The sequence below is a fragment of the Pempheris klunzingeri genome, chromosome 13 (assembly GCF_042242105.1).
Source record: "Pempheris klunzingeri isolate RE-2024b chromosome 13, fPemKlu1.hap1, whole genome shotgun sequence".
NCBI lineage: Eukaryota > Metazoa > Chordata > Actinopteri > Acropomatiformes > Pempheridae > Pempheris > Pempheris klunzingeri.
The window spans coordinates 10996570-11015990 of NC_092024.1; the positions used below are offsets into that span (position 1 = coordinate 10996570).

General features: G+C 40.7%; 2 protein-coding genes across 2 annotated transcripts in view; one reads left to right on the forward strand and one right to left on the reverse strand.

Moving 5' to 3' along the window:
• Positions 1-16201, reverse strand: part of ttll5 (tubulin tyrosine ligase-like family, member 5) — a 44070-nt gene extending 27869 nt beyond the window's left edge. Inside the window, exons 1-13 of the mRNA XM_070841967.1 lie at positions 16057-16201; positions 13903-14009; positions 13717-13799; positions 12873-12979; positions 12466-12596; positions 12255-12337; positions 8999-9068; positions 8832-8916; positions 7883-7984; positions 7678-7769; positions 7352-7459; positions 1767-1848; positions 1342-1403 (exon numbers count right to left, since the gene is read on the reverse strand). Of these exons, the coding sequence (XP_070698068.1) occupies positions 1342-1403; positions 1767-1848; positions 7352-7459; positions 7678-7769; positions 7883-7984; positions 8832-8916; positions 8999-9068; positions 12255-12337; positions 12466-12596; positions 12873-12979; positions 13717-13799; positions 13903-14009; positions 16057-16115 (1171 nt within the window). The 5' untranslated portion in view covers positions 16116-16201. The remainder of the gene's footprint in view (positions 1-1341; positions 1404-1766; positions 1849-7351; positions 7460-7677; positions 7770-7882; positions 7985-8831; positions 8917-8998; positions 9069-12254; positions 12338-12465; positions 12597-12872; positions 12980-13716; positions 13800-13902; positions 14010-16056) is intronic.
• A 1015-nt stretch (positions 16202-17216) lies between these two features.
• erg28 (ergosterol biosynthesis 28 homolog) lies at positions 17217-19421 on the forward strand. The gene is made up of 5 exons (XM_070841953.1): positions 17217-17330; positions 17554-17708; positions 18543-18633; positions 18718-18836; positions 18963-19421. Exons 2-5 carry the CDS (start codon positions 17576-17578, stop codon positions 19049-19051), a joined length of 432 nt encoding a protein of 143 aa, XP_070698054.1. The 5' UTR covers positions 17217-17330; positions 17554-17575; the 3' UTR covers positions 19052-19421.

Here is a 19421-nt window from a genome sequence, read left to right on the forward strand (position 1 = left end):
AATGGTTCGCTGCCAGTTTAGATAGACGCCTGCTAATCAGTGGGCTCCGTGTATCCTGTAAATGGTAATAAGGATAAATCAGAGGATTAAGTGAAGTTTAATAATCAAGAGATGTGAAGGTTTGGTTTATATTTGTGTCTTTTTTACAACTTCAGTGCTTGTTAGTCTCCTGTAAAAGGATAAAAACAAGCTGTCAGACTGTATGTCTGCACCCCTGTATGTGGTAGAGGTCAGGGTATGAAATGTTCCTTGGTTTAAATTTACATATCACAAGATTTTATAAGCTCTTGTTCTGTATGATAATTCAATAATTAAGAGGAGAAGAGACATAACAGAGGCACATCGCAGTCCCTGCAGCAAACACTGTTGTATAAACAGTGTTTATCTAAGCCTCGGGCCAGGCATTTTTAATGCCTTCATGCTAAAGATTGCTTTAGTTTGACATGTCGGATCCAGTTTCTCAAGAAAGCTTAATGACTACAAAACAAACTAAGGCCTCTGTTGACAATTTTGTCCGCAAGTCATTTACTGTTAATTAATGAAGGCTGTGGTTTGTTCTCTCAACACTGGAGCTCCCATTATGAAGCCATACAGCTATTTTCTGCAGTTTGAACAAACTCGACGAGTGGAATGCAGGAAAACATTAAGCATTAAACAATAGACGACTGTCTCCGCTGCTTGAAACCTGCTGCTTACAAGAAAGGCCAAGTAGCATGTCTGCCTTTGGAGTGAAAATACAGCATAATTACAGCACTTTTCATTTCTATTGGCCTCACCAAAATTAACATCTTTATCTCAATTACATAATTTTGCAATGAATAATCTAGCTTTACTTCTTTCTTTGATTTAAATCCAAAATCTTTGCTTTAAGTATCAAAGGACATCTTGATCATCAGTGTAATTTTGTTTTTAAGCTCTGACTGACTGACTCTATGTTACTAAATATGACTCCTGTTGAAATGTTCCAGCTTAATTCTCCATTGTTGTTGATGTATTATTTCAAATGTATATATTTTTAATAATGCAAATCTGTAATCCAAAATATTTTTACTGACTATTGTGTTGTTTGTAATGTTTTCGCCCTCTATTGATCGTGTGTAGTCGATGATAGGACTTAAAATGTATAACTTTAAGGCTCCTGTTCTTATATTTTCAAGGTTTCTACTTCTTTTATGTACTTAATTTCACCAGCATAGGATTTACGTATGTAATGGATTTAAATATGTAGTTTAGCAGTTAATGTATATGACCTAAATCATTCATCTATTAATCTAAACGTCTATGAAGTGGAATCACATCTGCAAAATGTTGCATTTAGTCATTGTTTCAGCATGTACTCACCCACAAGCGAAAACATGTCCGCAATCATACTGGCCTTTATCTTCAGATCCAAGGGCGCATCACTGTGGATAAGTAGAAAACAAGGAAAATTACAATATGTACAGGGTAGACAAAAATAAGACAACTGTCAATGGAAGATACATATTTGCTGTCTGACTTTGACTTAACTGCTAAATGAACTAAACACTTTTGTAGGAACAACAGCATTTTAGCTACATCTCTAGTTTGAGAGTATCTTGTGACAAGCAAAGTTCGAGTGCCATTTCCTTCAGTGTGACATTTTATTAACCTTTTTTTCGGTTGAAAATTCAAAGACTATCGCTTTTCTGAGTTGTTAGGGTAAAATGAATAGTTTCAGTAAGAGACACTCCTAAAACAACAATAAGAAAAAAAAAGAATCAAATGACTAAGACAGCGTCACTCACCAGGCCAGGGAGGGGGAAAGGTTCACCTCTAACAACCAGGGTTTGAGGTTGGAGTCAATGAGCACATCAAAACCATACAGTTCTATAGAAGGAAACACAAAATGAATCAAAAGGTTTTCACCGCAGACTTTGACGTCAGCAGAGAGATGCAGAATTTAGAAACCTTTAAAAATTGCTCACTGAAAATAAAGCATGAAGAGTATCAAAGTCAAAAGAGTTTTATCATAGCCCCATTATGTGGCATTTGGCAACATGGCCTAGGCCTTCCTGCTACTGATTACACGCATGTTATATACCCAATCACTCAAGGGAGAAACATTCACCAAAGCCTGCTACTGAGGGATCGGCTCAATTACATTAACTAAGTACATACACATTTCATCTGTCATGATGTTGCTTACGTAAGACAGTAGATCAAAAACATACTGTGGCTGTGAATGGTTTCATACATACAGTCAATAATTTTCTCATGACAGGGAAGGTTAAGCAGTCTATATATTGTCACTAGATATTAACAAGAGGGATGGCGCTCTAATAGGTACCAGAAAAAACTTCACCCGTATCATAAAGTTGGTATCTTGTCTAACTGGGGCAATAAAATATGAGTTCCAGAAGAACAAAGCTGGAATTGTGACAGCTTGTCCCATGTAGCAGAAACCTGGGGAATTAAAGCACCTTAGGCTTTACTGTATATATTTCACTCCAGTAATAGCTTAGCACTGAGTGACACAATAAAAGCCTTTTACAAAGTGGTCAGGAAGTTCCCTGTGTAAAAAATTCTATCATTCTATCCCAATTTTCCCTCTTAATTCACTGACTGATGTGTTGCTCAGTGCGAGTGTTGGCCTATGTGCCCTATGAAAGCCCTCACACTGCTCTGGGGAGTGTCACCCTACAAGCCAACGACCCGCCGGCCCCAGCAGCAGCGTGCAGGGAAACCACAGTATTTTACAGGGACAGGGCAAAGCCCAAGTATAGAGCCAGAGGAAAAATCCTTCTAATGGCACTTCAAAAGAAAAGACTGTGTTGAGAATAAGCCAGAGGGGTTGGGGGTTTCAAAGCTACCATAACTAGCACTGTTTGTTCAGGCATCTCAGGTCAGTGCCAGTGTTAAGCATACATAAGTCAGCGTGACAGCGAGCAATGGCTTAATATTGCACTTGGTTGAATAATGGTAGGCTGGACAATTCTAGTTTAAAAGGAGAAGTTAAATTTATTAGGCTCTACATTAAATACTGTAGTTATCTGTTAAACAAATCTCCAACAGGGCCATACAGAATGTTAAAACTATGTCTGAATAAGATCTCTGTTAGATCAAGATCTTTTGTCTAACTTTGGACTATATAGTAGTTCAACGCAGACTATCAGGAAATAATCAGTTTTAAGTTAGTTTTGGGCTGGTCGGATGTTTAAGAAAGTCCGTGTTAGTGCATAATTTGCTATTCAAATCCCAATCCAAGCTGTATGCATTTAGTTTTCAGTCAAAGGAGCATCGATTTTACACAACAAGATCACTGCTCAGCCTGTGAAAACGCTTCAGTGACAATGTATCAAGGTTATCTCAGCCTGACCACAAATCTATAACAGATACCAGCCTGTTATACAAAACGGGGGCATGAAGTTTGAAAGACGTGGGCATTTACCAGACAGGAAGCTGGAAGGAACGAAAGCTGCTATTGAAATGCATTATAGGAAATTTAGGATCCTGGGTTTTTTCCAGGCTACTATCATTCTGACCGTTCTTTTTCAAAATCTGGCTCCTGTGAGTGCCCCAACTTTATGGAGGTATAACAAGAGTGAGCTTTTAAGATTCTAACGTAACCTGAAAACATTAATTGTGTTTTTTTTCTACTTATGTTTTCATTATATGTATCAGGGCAGTTTTGGATTTTGTTCAGTGGATTGTATTATATGGGTCAGGAGCTTAAAATATGCTAGCATTTTGAGGTCCAAAATGGTGAAACAGCAATCTGTACTTTTATGATTCAACTGAACAAAGTTTGCCATACATCCCGCAGCCAAGACCTGCAACTGAAGCTGCTACTGCCATCTTTAACTTCTTTAACTTTTGAGGATAGCCTGGACCCCCACTGCTAAGCAGAGCACTGAGATTTTATTTTCCACTCGCAGGCTTATCCCATTCCATCCACTTTTGTACAAAAACACGCACACAGATTGAGACTAAAAGAGCGATGGAGAGAGTGTGTGTGTCATAAAACGTTACGCATTAGTCCTGAGGAACAGAGTGCTGGAATAAATGGGTTTGAGCCTGCAGTGCCTCTCACCAGTGGCACCACAACAACAGGGGAAAATGGGGAGGTGTTACACCACCTCACCAGCCCCCGACAAGCAGACTCCATGTGCCGAGCATTTTCCCCCAATTAGGAGCAGACGCCGCTCCTGCCCCATGAGCCTGCCGAGCCGCCCGCTGCTAGACACGTTTGTTCTATGGCTCGACCGCTGCTGGAGGAGTGCTGTTAAATGTGCCCGCAGAGAACCCACAACAAGCATCACAGACAAGGAGAGGAGAGGCAGCGAACATCACACCCATAAAAGAGGGAGGGAGAGACAAAGTGTGACAGAGAGAAGGGATGATGAAGAGCATTTTTTTTATTATTGGATAGGCGCTGCTGGAAACTTCACCACAAGAGACAAACGCCCAAAAACAATAATCTCCCCACCCTGGCCATGCAGCCTGTTGGCCCACAAGAACAACAGAAACATCAAGTATTTCGTTTATGTGTGTTTTCTTCATAGGCGAGGACAATTGAATTACTCTTGCATCATTCTGAGATAAATTATTGCTGCTGAACTGTTTCACTGCTGTTGCCGGGAGCACAGCAGAGCAGCTTGGAGCCACAATCATGAAAACACTCTGAGGACAACAAATTAAAGCTTCAGTTAACACTCCATTGCCTTATTATAATACTGGGATCCAATCCATTAATCACTCTTAAAAACATTTTGCATTATACAGCATCCACACTGTCATCATGGGCATACCAACACTGCACTGCAGTGAAGTGTGGGAGTATCTGACAAATGTAAAACAGGGAGAGCGGTTCACAGACGGGGGATCCAACCACACTCAGCACTTAATGAGGGACATTCAGTGGAACACAGGACCAGTAAGTGGAATGTTTTGTGTGTAATAAAATAGGCCTTTGGCTTGGCTAATCAGATCTTAGTCAAAACATCTCGTAATCAGCATCCCTCAGCAAAAAGCCTGTCCATTAATCACACAGCAGCGGTAAGGAGCTGCATGGGTGGCATTTTCTCCCCACAGACACACACACACTCACCCATACACACACACGCACGCGCGCACGCTTTTTACCGATGTAAAACGAAAAATCTGCTGTTTTTATTTCTTCCCACATGAGACATTACAGAGCTATAAAAAGATTTTGTTACAGTATGCCCGTTTAGATACGGATGTCCAATTTGAGCAAAGGGAAGAAATCCCATTTGAAAACAATAAACAATGTATTAAATCCATTAATAGACATTAAAATGGCAGGGAACAATTTGCAGTAAATTAAGATTATAATGCGCTTTATGATCTTGCATGGCTCCCTTCCAGATAAGCCAAAGACCATATAAAAACTCTAAACAATGGCTGCTTTTATCAGCACGTTCACTGCCCTAACATGCATGCATTTGCTGCCCTGCACTCTGATGCTTTGCCTGTTTACTATTAAAGGCAGCTGCAGTGGTAGGTTGCAGAAGGATTGGTGAAAGTGGCAAGGATAAGCACATGAAAGGGACAGTAGGAGCTGAGCACACACGAAGATACTAGACTGGACTCCCTGAAGCTTAGACAAACCCGTGTGTTTGTAAAACATGCGCTTTACACTGGTTCCTACATGCCTCTGTATTCATACTGTCCATACATATTCAAGCATGCACAGGGAGTTTGCATGCAACATTACCACACTGTGAGAGACAGATAAACAGAGAGAAGATGAGGGTGGTCCTGTTGATCCATCAGAGTCTCTCTTTGGAAACATAATCCTGTAGACAGACTATGAATGCTGCAATTAACTTGCTTGGGGCCATCTGAAGACAACAAAATTACACTAAATTCAATAGTAAACTGATACAGCTGAAGAAGGGTGATAGGCATGTTCGCAGCAGACCACAGTGTATTATGTGTCTTAGTAAAAGGTGTGGAGCCTAATTGCTTTTGTACTACACAATGACACTGCTGTAGTATCTATGTCTATACAGGTCCATATAGGCTTAGGTATAGGATTTCAACATTGTTCTCTCAGTACAGATCTAAACTCCCTCAAACAGCCTCAAAGCTAATAGTCATAATTCTGTTTTTCATTGTTTTATTTCAAACCCAATGTGGACTGAGTAGAACCAAAATAAAAAATGTGACACAGTGAATATCAATTCGATTCCTCTAGTCATTGTGACACTCCATAAAGCATGTTTGTGAATGGGACATGGGGATGTGCATTTATTCCAGGCCAACCTGAACGAGTGACTGAATGAGAATGAGCACAAAGTTGGATTCCATCTCTGATTTTCACTCTCACACCAAAGATATGTGTCATCTTGTTGTTTATTCATGTCTATCCAGTGTGTATGAGAGCCAGGTTGAGGCTTGGTAAGCCACATAAATACCTGCATGGTCAACATTCATATCCTTGGCTAATGTGATATTTCAACCTAGCAGTGATGCTCAGGGTGCAGATACTATCTTTATGCAGGCGACTGTCTGATGGTGTGAATCCATGCTTATACGCGCCCGATACAGCCCAAACAACCACCAATCAGGGGGGCTATTATGTCTACAGAAGCCTGTCACAACTGCAAAGCCCTTTATTTTTCTAACATCTGAGAGGTGAAAGAGAGTGTGAGCAGGAGAGGGAGGATTATAAACAAACAGAAACAGCGAGAGAAGAGGAAAAAGAGACAGCAGTGCTGAGGGAGGCTTGGCCAATATGCTCGCTTTCAAACCCCAAATCTCAGAGAGACTGCCAGACGTGGAGAGAGAGAGAGCGAGAGCGCAGACAATTAGTGCCAACACTAACATGGGTAATGGCTCCAAAATGGAGTTCACACGAGCCCGCTGTTAGGCCGGAGCAGCCAAGAAAACAGTCAGCCTAAATCAGGCAGACCTGAATGGCAACAGAGAGGAGGAAGCAAATTCCTGCTTCAGTCAATAGGCCCTCCACGACCCGGCAGCCGGTCAGAGGGCAGCAACAGGCAGGAAGGCTCCACTCTGAGGAATGACTGTCTACAGCCCCAGCTGAGCTCAGTGGAGAAATAATATAGAGGAACTGCTGCACAATGAATATGAAACTGAAAGGAAATGTGAGGGGTGTGACAGTGTGAATGAGTATGAGTAAGTGTGTGTGAGTGTATCTGCACTGTGAGCAGGAAAGGGAATTTGTCCAGGACCATTTTGTTGTGCTGGGCAGCTTATTTTACTATTGATGCTCTTCACCTTCAAACTAGCCACTGACGTTTGGATCAGCACAGTCGTAAACGTGTTCAATTTTGGTGGAATAGATTTAGGCAGACTTACTGTACGTTGAAAAGCATTTTTAGGAGGAATATGAAATGATTACCAAAGCAGTTTGTCTTGTGGGGAACAAACATCTTGCAGGCGGTGGCGATCTGTAGTTCAGCACTCAGTACAGCTTTGATGATGAGGTCCTCCACCTGTCTCATCAGCACTGGAATAGACAAAATGAAGAGATGATTTCTCTGTAGCATTCAAGAGCTGAAATGTTTTGCTTAACTGTTTTTGTTAGAAAGTGAAAGAAAGAAGTGAGCAGAGGTTCATAAATGCAACTGCAATCGCAATCTGCATGGACGCAATACCATGGACGTTAAAACAAAAGGGAAAAGATGAAAAGGGTGAGAAAGGGAAGAAAATGATGGTTTGACTCACATGTGGTGTCCTTCCCCTCCTGCTTCAAATACCTCAACACTGCACTCATACTCCACTTGTTCCCATAATCCTCAACTTCAGGGTCATCGCAACTGAAAAGGAGGAAATATACTTCAAACACTGAAGTTATAATAAATGGATGAGTCAGTCAAGCTTCCAATAACAGCTCCGCATTCAATGCATGGTCATCACTAATGGAAATTACCTGACATAATCGCTGCTCTTTTTGTTCAAGCTGTAGTTAGTGAGATGCATGAACGTGTTCTTAATGTTCTTTGAAGTCCGGTCGTATTTAACTGTGGCGAATCTGTAGACAGACAGTTTATTTATATAAGTAAAAAAAAACTTAACTTGTCATCCAACAATTTCACTACATATCTATCTGCCATAATGACCACATTCATAAGGCTGACACTTAAACGAATGATAGGGGCACTTTGGAGAGAGATTAGTTTCTGGCAATGTTTGAGAGGAGTGGATACCACATGTGCAATAATGAGAATTCCTTGGCATGCGCTGTGTACCTGAATACCAACACAACTCAAAGGAATGTCAAGAGATAAAAGTGGGATTCAGAATTTGGCCATGATTTATTACTCACAGTTGATAATCAAGCCAGCAAACAAAAGGGCGGTGGCACCCTGTTTCCAACACGTACCTCTATCAGAACAAAGGGAAGAGCCAGCCATTCTATAAATCATCCACCCTCTCCTGATTTACCTGCGCCTGACAACAGCCTCTTCTTAGATTAATAAATGATCTGAATGCAAGTGCAAAGAGCATTTACTAAAAGACAACAAAATTGATAAGCACATCCTACAACTGGAACAATAGAGCGCTTTGTTTCAAAGTCACTACCACAACACACGCTGCACAGCAGCTGGTCTGAAAAGTTAAGGCTGCCCTCTTCTGGGCACTGAATCCAGTGGATGTTCCTCAAGTGCATGAGCAAGGCAGTGCTTTTAAATGTTATTTATATCTTATATTGTCAAGTCAAACCAAGAAAACAAACTCAGCAGTGGCAGAAATGCATGCTGTATTGAATTCAATCTGGGTTGCACTGTATATTTGTTGTTAAATGTTAACTGTGCTGTAATATCTTTTTGCCCCCAAGAAGATCAGTGATCAAGTCAAAATAACCTAACACAGCTCACCTAGCCAGGCCCTCCTCGTACACATAGATGATGAGTGGATCGTATGAAGTCACCAACACGTACAACCGCACGTCAAACTTGAACTCTGTAAGCAAAAACAAAAAATTGGGGTAATTTGCGCAGATTATTCAGCATCTGCAGCAGTTATGTGGCAAAGAGTAACTCACCATCTATCAGTAGTGGGTTATTAATGTAGCGAGACACCAATATGTTTTCATCCATTGAGATCTGATTGGGCTGCAAACAGCACACAGAAACAAAAGACAATATAATTAATACAATGAGGAAGATAAGCCCACATCTATCATAATCATTTTAACAGGTTTCAACCTGCAAACTGTAACTTCTTCTTCTTCTTCAAACTATAGCTAAATTCACAAGGGAAATTGTCATCACTTAACCAGGTAACATAACAACTGATATTGTAGATTATTTACTATGGTGAAGAGAGTAGATGGCTTCTTTGTGTTTCACAGCACTCCATCATGTGTTCGTTCATATACAACAGCATTTAATGCTGAATTCCAAATACATGACGTGACACTGCTGTTAACATCAAAGAATTATCAGATCAAGAAAAGTTGGAGACTGCAGTGACACTGGCCATAGCAGGTCACCGTTCATTAACAGCCTATAAAAACACAATCTGGTGGTGGGAGATGGGTCATTTATGGGGTTGAAATGTGTTGCAGGTGGTGGAGTTGAGAAGAGATGGGATGGAGGGGGTGGGGGAGTGGGGGTAACCTCAGCTCTGGCTACAGTTCAGAGAAAACCTGAACCAAAAAAATGAACGTATTTCTTTCTTCTCTCCAAATATCGCCCTGACATTCTTTCCACTGTTTCATAAAAATGCCTGAGAAGAAGAAGAATTGTGCATATGTTTTCCAAGAGTGAGAACCTTGTTGAGCTCCTCCAAAAGCCAGGGCCTTGGAAGAGTGTGATTTACTCCAGAAAGCTTATTAATGTCTGAAACTCTGGTTGATACTTATTTCAAAGACAGCAGTACCGCACCCCCCACCCCCACCCCCACCCCCCCACACACACACACACAAATAACATCTGGACAGCTGACTGTTTTAGTTCATACAGTATTTTTTCAGTCAGCATGCTCCCACAACGCAGTCAACTCCCACAAGGTTTGACATTACTGTGAATGTGAGTTAACATGTGAATCAGAAGAAAATGTTCACACAAAAAGAAAAGAGATTTATACTGTCAGTAATTGGTTTGGTTAGCTTAGCATAAGAATCAACTGTTTCCCTCTGTTTCTAGTGTGTGTTGTTGCTTCAACATTATCCTACAGATGAGTGGTATCAGTGGAATAAACTTAATTCCTAAAATGTCAAACTATTCCTTTAAACACACAGCTTTACTCAAACAGATCTCACATGCAGAGTGACTTGGTTTAAACCTCCGCCTATGTATCATCATCCTCACGATTTGTTTTCAATTTCTGTCCCCACATGGGTCCATAAACACACAGTTATTATAGACAATATGTTGTTTCAGTCCCTCACACTCAGTGCTGCTCTACAGGCTATAAACACAGAAACAAACAAAAAGCATATAAGAAACACAATTCTAAGTGAACAGATTTCTGTATATTCACTCCATCCTCAAACACACAGGTTTATTTTAGGTCAATGCTGACCCCCAGATTTAAGGGAGATAAATATAAATATATATATATATATATATATATATATATATATATATATATATATATATATATACAGTATATCTTACAGATTTCTTCTGTTTTTGCTTTTTTGTCACACTTACAGTTGTTTCAGATCATCAAACCAATTTTAATATCAGACATAGATGACCTGAGTAAACACAAAAAGCAGTTTTTAAATGATGATTGGGAAAAAATGATAAGGGAAAAAAGCTATCCAAACCAACCTGGCCCTATGTGAAAAAGTAATTAAAGAAAGACACTGGGCAAAAATTGCCTCCATGGGAGAGTTCCAAGGTGAAAACCACTGCTGACCAAAAGGAACACAAAGGCACATCTCACACTTGCTAAAAAACATCTTGATGATCCCCCACACTTTTGGGAAAATATTCTGTGGACTGACGAGACAAAAGTGGAACTTTTTGGAAGGTCCCGTTACATCTGGCGTAAAACTAACACAGCATTTCGGAGAAAGAACATCATACCGACAGTCAAACATGGTGGTGGTAGTGTGATGGTCTGGGGCTGCTTTGCTGCTTCAGGACCTGGACAACTTGCCGTAATTGATGGAACCATGAATTCTGGTTGGTTTGGATAGCTTTTGTCCCTTAATAAATGAAATCATCATTTAAAAACTGCTTTTTGTGTTTACTCAGGTCATCTATGTCTGATATTAAAATTGGTTTGAGTGTGACAATAAAGTAAAAACAGAAGAAATCTGTAAGGGGGCAAATACTTTTTCACAGCACTGTATATATACACTACTCACAAAAAGTTAGGGATATTCAGCTTTCAGGTGAAATTTCAGGATGAACCACCACCAATACATTTCCTGCTTCAGTTAGAATTGGTATTTAAACAGTCCTCCTCATCATGCTGTTCACATTCTGACATCATGAGACCAAGACGACACCATCAGCAGCACCTCAACACTGGAGGCTTCAAACAGGTCCTCAGACAGAAGTGTCCACTGAGCTTAGAGGGTCACAGAGTGTCATCAGCAGGTTGCAACAGAGATACAGAGACTGGAAGAGTCACAGAAAGGAGAGGAGTGGACGTCCTTTGGCCACATCCCAATTTTACGTTTACCCTCGTTTACCCCCCACTGTTGTTAGATTTTCTGTTAGATTCTCCTGTTAGATTCTCCTTTCTGTGACTCTTCCAGTCTCTGTATCTCTGTTGCAACCTGCTGATGACACTCTGTGACCCTCTAAGCTCAGTGGACACTTCTGTCTGAGGACCTGTTTGAAGCCTCCAGTGTTGAGGTGCTGCTGATCAATAGTTAGGTGTCGTCTTGGTCTCATGATGTCAGAATGTGAACAGCATGATGAGGAGGACTGTTTAAATACCAATTCTAACTGAAGCAGGAAATGTATTGGTGGTGGTTCATCCTGAAATTTCACCTGAAAGCCAAATATCCCTAACTTTTTGTGAGTAGTGTATATATCAATTCTTTAGCAAAAATGCCAAACATTCTTAGAATCCAGCCTCTCAAATGTGACAATAAGCTGCTTTTCCCTGTTTTACACTATAGTAAACTGAATATCTTCAGTTGTTAGTCTGTTGTGTTCATTTCTTACTATTTTCTGATGTATTATAGACTAAACAACAAAACATTCATTTGAGGAAATAGTGCCAGGTTAATTTACAATGAAAATAAACCTTTACAATAATCTGTGATGGGATGTCAAAAGTTGACAAAAGAAAGTTTGGGAGTGATGACTCCAGCTGGCAAGATCACTCACATTGCTGACCAAGTAGATTCCTCGCCCTCTTGAAGATGCTACTGGTTTAATAATCCATGGGCCCTTGTCCTTGGCAAAACAATCTGCGATTGAGGCAGGAACGATGAGAACAGATTCAGACAGAAAGACAAATGTATAACGTATTGATTGCAAATATATCATGAGGAGCAAGTCTGCTTTATCAAACAGGATCAGGTGAGAGGCGTCTTACTGCAGAATTCTTGATACTCTGAGGGAAGCACAAAGGTCTGAGGAACAATATGGAAGTTTTTGAAGCCATGAGTCTGCTGCATTCGCTGGATGTTTTTATACAGGCGGTCTTTGCGCGTCAGTTCATATGATCTGGAAATGAGCAGAGCCTCCGGTTTAAAATACCCTCCAGCTTCGACACTGACAGAACAAAAATACATCCATACATAACAGCAACAGATCGCCCTCTGCCTGACAGTATGATTCATGTCATGTTTCAGAGAGGCACCGGTCCAAACTACATGCGCTCTGCTGTGGAGGCCAACACAGACGCTGCCTGAACTGACAGGCTTAGAATGGCTCACTGGTGATATTTATAACACAGAAAACGGAGGCAACACACTCCAACATTTGAGCACTCCATTATACCTGGGAAAGTGGTTGACCCTCTGGAAGTCTTGAAGGCTGCGCAGTATGTAAGGCTTGAGGTGAGATCCTGTCCACATGAGGTTAAAGTCATTACTATTTGGGTGAACCTGGAAAACAGACAGAATGATAGACTTGGATCAAATCATTTAGGTTCAGTGCATTCAAAAAAAGATGCCTCGAAACCAAGTATAACTGTTGCAGCTCGGACTGCATAAGCTCTGTAGAGTTTCCAGTCACAGCAGCAGTATTATATTCTGATGTCAATCATATATGACAGCTCGGTTAAATTAAATCTAATAAGCAGATCAGACCCTCTACCGCTAACCTGGAGAAATAAAGCCTGCTCTTAAGAAATTATCTCAAAGGGAAGGCCAACTCGCAGATTTTCATCACCCTCATATTATTTTATCTGTTTTGTTTTGTGTTATTCCAACATTTCGTTAGGAGGCAGGATTCACATGGCCGCTCAGTGTCTAGGGGAGAGACAGATGTTTGCAATAAAGGCTTATTAAAGTTTGGCTCTGACGCGGCTGTGGTAGACACTCGTCTGCCTTTGATGATGGGTTAGCGGGAGTCAAGAAGCATTGAAATGAAATAAAAAGGGAATTAATTGTAACTGCTTGGAAAGAGCAATAATGGGGATTGTGTGCCCTCATGAATCAGGATTAATGCTCTTGAGGTCATTTTGTTTTTTTTTTTCCATGGGTACATTCCCGAGCTTTGACATCGGCATTATCAGTCAAAAGAAATACAAAAATAGCATGTGCAGCTAAAAAACAATGCTTTTTTTTTGCAAGATTTAGGCCAATCTTTTAAATTAGCATGATTTAGTGGAGAATATTACCTCATGGAATCCATGATTGGTGAGTAGGCCTCGTACCAGGCGGCTCTCTGTGCGCACAATCTTGAAGGCCATATGATATCGCTCTGGGCAGATGAAACACAAAATATCCTCAGTATCCAACTCATTACAGGCATCAGATTTTAATCATATTATCTTCACATTTCTCATAATCAATTTGTAGCGTACCTCCAAAAGAGCTGATGATGCCATCTTTTGAAACAGCAGCTTCAGGGAAAAACAGGAGAACTGGGATGGTCTTACTGAGGCCGCTCCAGGCGATGCAGGTATGGTCTCTTTTGGACAAACGAGTAGATGATACACAGTCACAGTTAGAGGCAGATTTTCTAAATGTCCTTGAGAAATAAACATTTCACACAGAGAAAAAACACTTCCCAGTAACAATATCATGGAGATGCACTCTGGGGGGAATTTCACAGCTCAAAATCTGGCATTCATCTGCAGATGATGTGAACGAGCCTATATGGGTAGTTTACCTAATGCTCCGGGAATGTATCCTGACATGGTGTTTATTTCGGACGGGCAGATAGACAGAGAACCACACACAGTTTCAGGAGGTGCTGGGCAATAACAAACCCGCGTACTTTACTAACAAACACCCTTGTAGAACTGCGGACTATCTGATAGTACCAGACACTGCCTGCTTATCAGGGGCTAAAAATAAGATAAGGTGGCATGAGGATGGAGTAGAACTCAATCAGGCATGGCCGGTCTCGATAAGGGGGAGAGGCATGTAAACAATTGCTAGCTTAAGTATCCAGGTATGTCAGACAATATGGCAGTTATCTCTTTCACTGTGGTGGCTTTGCTGCAGGTTCTTCAACAAGATATTTCAGAGCTGCTGACAGAAATGATAATAATACCAAAAAGGAAAAGTTCTTTGAACCAGACATGCTTCTTTTTTTTTCCAGAGTATCACATAACGTGATTAGTCTTCCAAGTGATGCGAGGGACTTAACAATATATGGTGTTTTTACTAGAATCTGTTTAATGGACTATCAACAGTACCTAAACAATAATTCTGAATACTACATGTCTCCAAAGCCGACAAAATCTGCATGGTAATGTAACTGGTAATAGTAATATTATCAAGCATCTGTCCTTGAGTTCATTATCTTTTTCTATTCATCAAGTGCAATAAAAGAGTTTAAAAAGTGTCAAAGTTGCTTTATACTGTGCATATGTACATTATACATGTGCAGTACTTGTACATGCACTTACATGTGGTGGTGTTCACGTGTGCTATGTGTCTCCTGTATTTGCCTGTGATGCAATAGTCTGTTGTCCTTTGCATTATTTAGGGTTGTCTGTCGTCATAAACTTTAACTGTAAAAGCTTTACATCATGTTAATGTCGACTAATAGTAAAATAAAGTGTTAACATCCAAGTCAGAGTTAAGCAGAGGAATTTAAATACGCTGAAATCAAATTCACAGGCGAAGTTTGTTTGGAAATAAGCTGCAGTCAGGCAGGGTGTACTGGAAATACTACATTCCCATAACATAAAAATCATAAACACAAAAGTGTTTTTACGGTAGTAGTGATAGTGTGAACAAAAACAGCACCGGTCACCTGGAGGTTAAACCCTAATACTAAGCAAACTAATTCAGGAGATCGAAATTAGTCTAAAAGCAGGTGGCACAGTGGCTCACTTTAAGGTACAGTATGACTAAGTATAGCTTAAGAGGGAATTAGTTGGCAGAGACAACATAGCATAGACCAACTGTTGCAGCTATGATTGAAGACTAGAAGCTCTTCTTTCTCATTCAGTTAAGCTACCATGAATTATGCAAAATGAAGGTCTCATTTTGTCTAAATGTATCTTGGCATAAAAGATTAAACAGGTCTTAGGACATCTTCTGTAATCCTGCATAGATTGCATTACATGTTCAATACACTATGGCAAAGAAAATGAGCAATGCTTTTGGTCTGCATGATGTCCCATTCATACTGTATTCAGAGGGAAATCTTGTGACGTATTTCAGGAGGAACAGTGGGCTGCGAACCTTAGTGACACTAAAGGACACCCCAGCAACTCAGACAGCCATGTCCACAAACTGTGGGCAATATCCTACTCATCATTGTAATTTTGATAAAAGCAGCCTGTTCAGACACTTGAGGAAAACTTGTGATTCATGATACTGAGCTAAATAAAACTGACTTGACTTGAACTGACTGCAGGGAGCATAAAGATGACAAGAGAAAAAGAAAATAAGATCACAGGACAGTAATTATATGAAGTGGGTAGAGGTGTTTCATGCTGACTGCAGGAGACCTCCACGTGATTCAGAGTATTGTGAACAGCTGTAGTACAAACACTTACTCTTGCTCGTCCTCTGAGGAGGACTCAGAGTCCTCCTTATCACGGATCACAGCTGGCATCGTCACAGTAAGAGAGGACGGGCTGTCCGGTGAAATCTTCCAGGGATCAAGTGTCTAGGTTTTACCATGGCACCTAGCTACCAACTCCAACTGAAAAAAAACACACCAGGCACTGAACAACTCAGCTCAAATAGGCGCCAGTCAGTTCATGTCAAATTTCATATCACTGAATAAGGCTCGCTGACAAACATGTGACATTTGTACATTTACACACAACGGGGCTTCACATTTAACCTAGCGCACAGTTAGCCGAGCACAGCTGCTCTGTAGCTCTACCTGTAGTTAAATTAATTTTCCATTAACGTAACAGTAGACATGAAACGTTACGGGAGATTACCAAAACAGCGTTAGCTAGTTCAATAAGACTTACGGGTTGCTGACATGTTACGTTAGGTAATGAGACCTAACCAGGTAAAGTCTGCTCAGTGTGAGACCGCTTAACTAGGTGTTTTTATGATGCAAAATACAAATTAACACCGATGTCAACTTGCCTTTATGTCTGAGAGCCTGCTAGCTGCTAGCAAGCTGGTAGCACCAGGGCCAGTCGATCATCGCGGTTAATCTTCCTGGTAACTACAACAACTGAGTAGCAACAGCACACGGAGCATGCGCATTCCACTTATTTGACCACGTGACCAACGTGTGTTCTGCATTCATCCAGTGGTGGTGCGCGGGACAGACGTTAGTACAGCAGTCAAACGAAAAGAGAGCTCGTGTTTTCAGTCTAAATAGTATTTCTTTCTCTTAAATAGTGAATACAGGTCACTGAATGGTACCAGTGTAAAAATGTAGAAGTCTTTGTACGGACTTGACTTCATATTTTAATCAAAAATGCGATCAACTGTGACTACAGGAGCACATTTAACAAAGGTATAAAGACGCAACAGAGCATTCTCTCACTCCACATTTACTCTTTGTTTGAACGCAGCCTAACGTTTACAGGTGACCAGATTACTTGATTTCTATTGGCTTGTGAGGAAAGTAGGCGGAACCTACGCGCTCCTATAAGCCAATCATATTAATGTTACGACTGGATGGAGCCATTTCTTGAGCTCTGTGATTGGTCAGCCCCATTGTACAAGATTGGCAGGTTTATGTTGTGAATATAACACACCATACGAGGTTGGCTTCTGTCCCACTTAATTGTTTCACATGTAACTCTCTCTCTTTTCTGTCAGGAACATGTTCTCACTGTAGTTTGATAGACTCCGGCAGGTAAATATACTCACGATTCATGTTATTTTTACCATAACGGGCTCATTAATTGTAATAACCAATCATGTTAGTTGTTGCCGAATATCACTTGCTAGCTGACAGATGTACGTTTCCCTCTGATGCGTTCACGTAACAAACAGCAGGCGTCTGTTGTACTTGCCCTGGCCTTCAGTTTGAAGTTGTTTATCCTGCGGTGAACACACTGATTCTTCCTCTCCGACAGGTGCGTCTCTCTGACAGAGAGGATGAGTCGCTTTCTGAACGTCCTGCGGAGCTGGTTGGTGATGGTGTCCGTCATCGCGATGGGAAACACGGTGCAAAGTTTCAGAGATCACAGTTTTCTGTCAGAGAAGCTCTACACGGGCACGCCGCACTTTGGTGAGCAAACTACTGTAGGTCTGACTGACTGAAGCTAATGGACATTACAGCTCTGTATACTCTTCCTCACCTGAGCATGATGTTGGCTGGAGCTGATCATGTCATTCCTCCTAATTTATAGCATTCAATGGGAAAATGTGTCTGAAACTTGTATCAACTGTAATTTGGGCCTGAGGACAACATTTAATGTGCATGGACTATTAGGATAAAATCATAACCAGATTAGAGCCACATGGCGCTGAATCTTTTATCAATATTTGTGAGTGTGGAAAATCTGATTCTCATTAGTGGCTGATAAGCACATTATATAAACAAACATCTTTGATAAGAACACCTTTAATTTTGTTGTTAAATAATTAAAGCACTAAACATGACATTTTATTGCTAGTAAATTAAACATGTCAGTGCTCTCTGGTGGACAGTGACACTGAGTGACCCAAATGACCAGTTCTTTACTCTTTGTGGTAGACATATGAATGAATGAATGAATGAGCGCCATTATTGTCATTGCATGTTCACATACAGCACAGTTTGCTGTCTCTTGTAAAAGTAAAATTGTTTCCATTTGCATTTCAAAACTCATACTCACATACACACACATATACACATATATTGATAGAGTTAGCGAAAAGCTAAAATCTGTCTTTAATATTGGCTTATTGGCCCAGCTGATTTATCTTTCCAGCTGTTATCAAGACTTTATAAATAAAAGTAGACGTGTACCCTCTTCTGACTGAACATGTTACAGACATATAGATGGCTATATCATGATATTTTCTTCCATTTTTTAAACTCTTGCGTTCCTGATTTTCCATTTTCTTCCCATTTCCTTAGTGAACGGTCTTCAAGCTCGAACGTTTGGGATTTGGACGTTGCTGTCATCGATCATTCGCTGCGCCTGTGCCATTGATATCCAGAACAGAACGTAAGGCAGCTTCTTTCTTCCCTCACCTTGTTTTTATTGGCAGTCTTCCTGTGTTTTCACTGTGTGTCGTGCTGGCTCCGACAGGCTGTATCACATCACCTTGTGGACTTTTGTGCTGGCGTTGGGCCACTTCCTGTCTGAAGCCTTCATCTATAAAACTGCACCTCTGACTATCGGGGTCATGGCACCTCTCGTTGTTGCAAGTGAGTGAGGACTCTACTGGGGAGTGATGGGAAACATTTTTACGTTTAAATGATCAAAGTTTAGGTTTTAGAAGGTGTGAAGACTTATTTGAAAAACAGTCACATCATCTTCATGTGTTTTTCTAGGTTTCTCTGTCATTGGCATGCTGATAGGATTCCAGTGTTTTCCAGAGACACAAGAGGAAGTGGGAGCGCGACAGAAGAAGCGTAACTGAATCCCGGCAGTCTGATTTTCCTCTGGTCCACTTAACTCCCCTCCACGATGACCAGCAGACACCTGTGGACTGGCCCTAGTGTGCTGCTCCCTGCCTTGAAGATCATGAGATCTGGATTTGAATTAATTTCCTACTTTATCACCTAAAATAGAGTATATACATCTCTAGCTGGGCTGGATTTTATTGTTTTTTTCTAACTGGTATTTTACAATCAAAACATCTGACAGAAGTTCATGTTACATTACAGTGATCAATATGTGCTGGTTTGTAAGTCATTTATTCTCAAGTGTATAAGTGTAATACATGGAGGTTTCATTTAGTTAATTTCTTTAGTATCTGTACTGTGATCACAGCAATACATGATCGTCCT

Coding starts and splice junctions, on each gene's coding strand:
- erg28 (XM_070841953.1), top strand. CDS start 17,576: ATGAGTCGCTTTCTGAACGTCCTGCGGAGCTGGTTGGTGATGGTGTCC. Junction 17,709..18,542: donor CACGGGCACGCCGCACTTTG/GTGAGCAAACTA, acceptor CCATTTCCTTAG/TGAACGGTCTTCAAGCTCGA. Junction 18,634..18,717: donor ATTGATATCCAGAACAGAAC/GTAAGGCAGCTT, acceptor TGGCTCCGACAG/GCTGTATCACATCACCTTGT.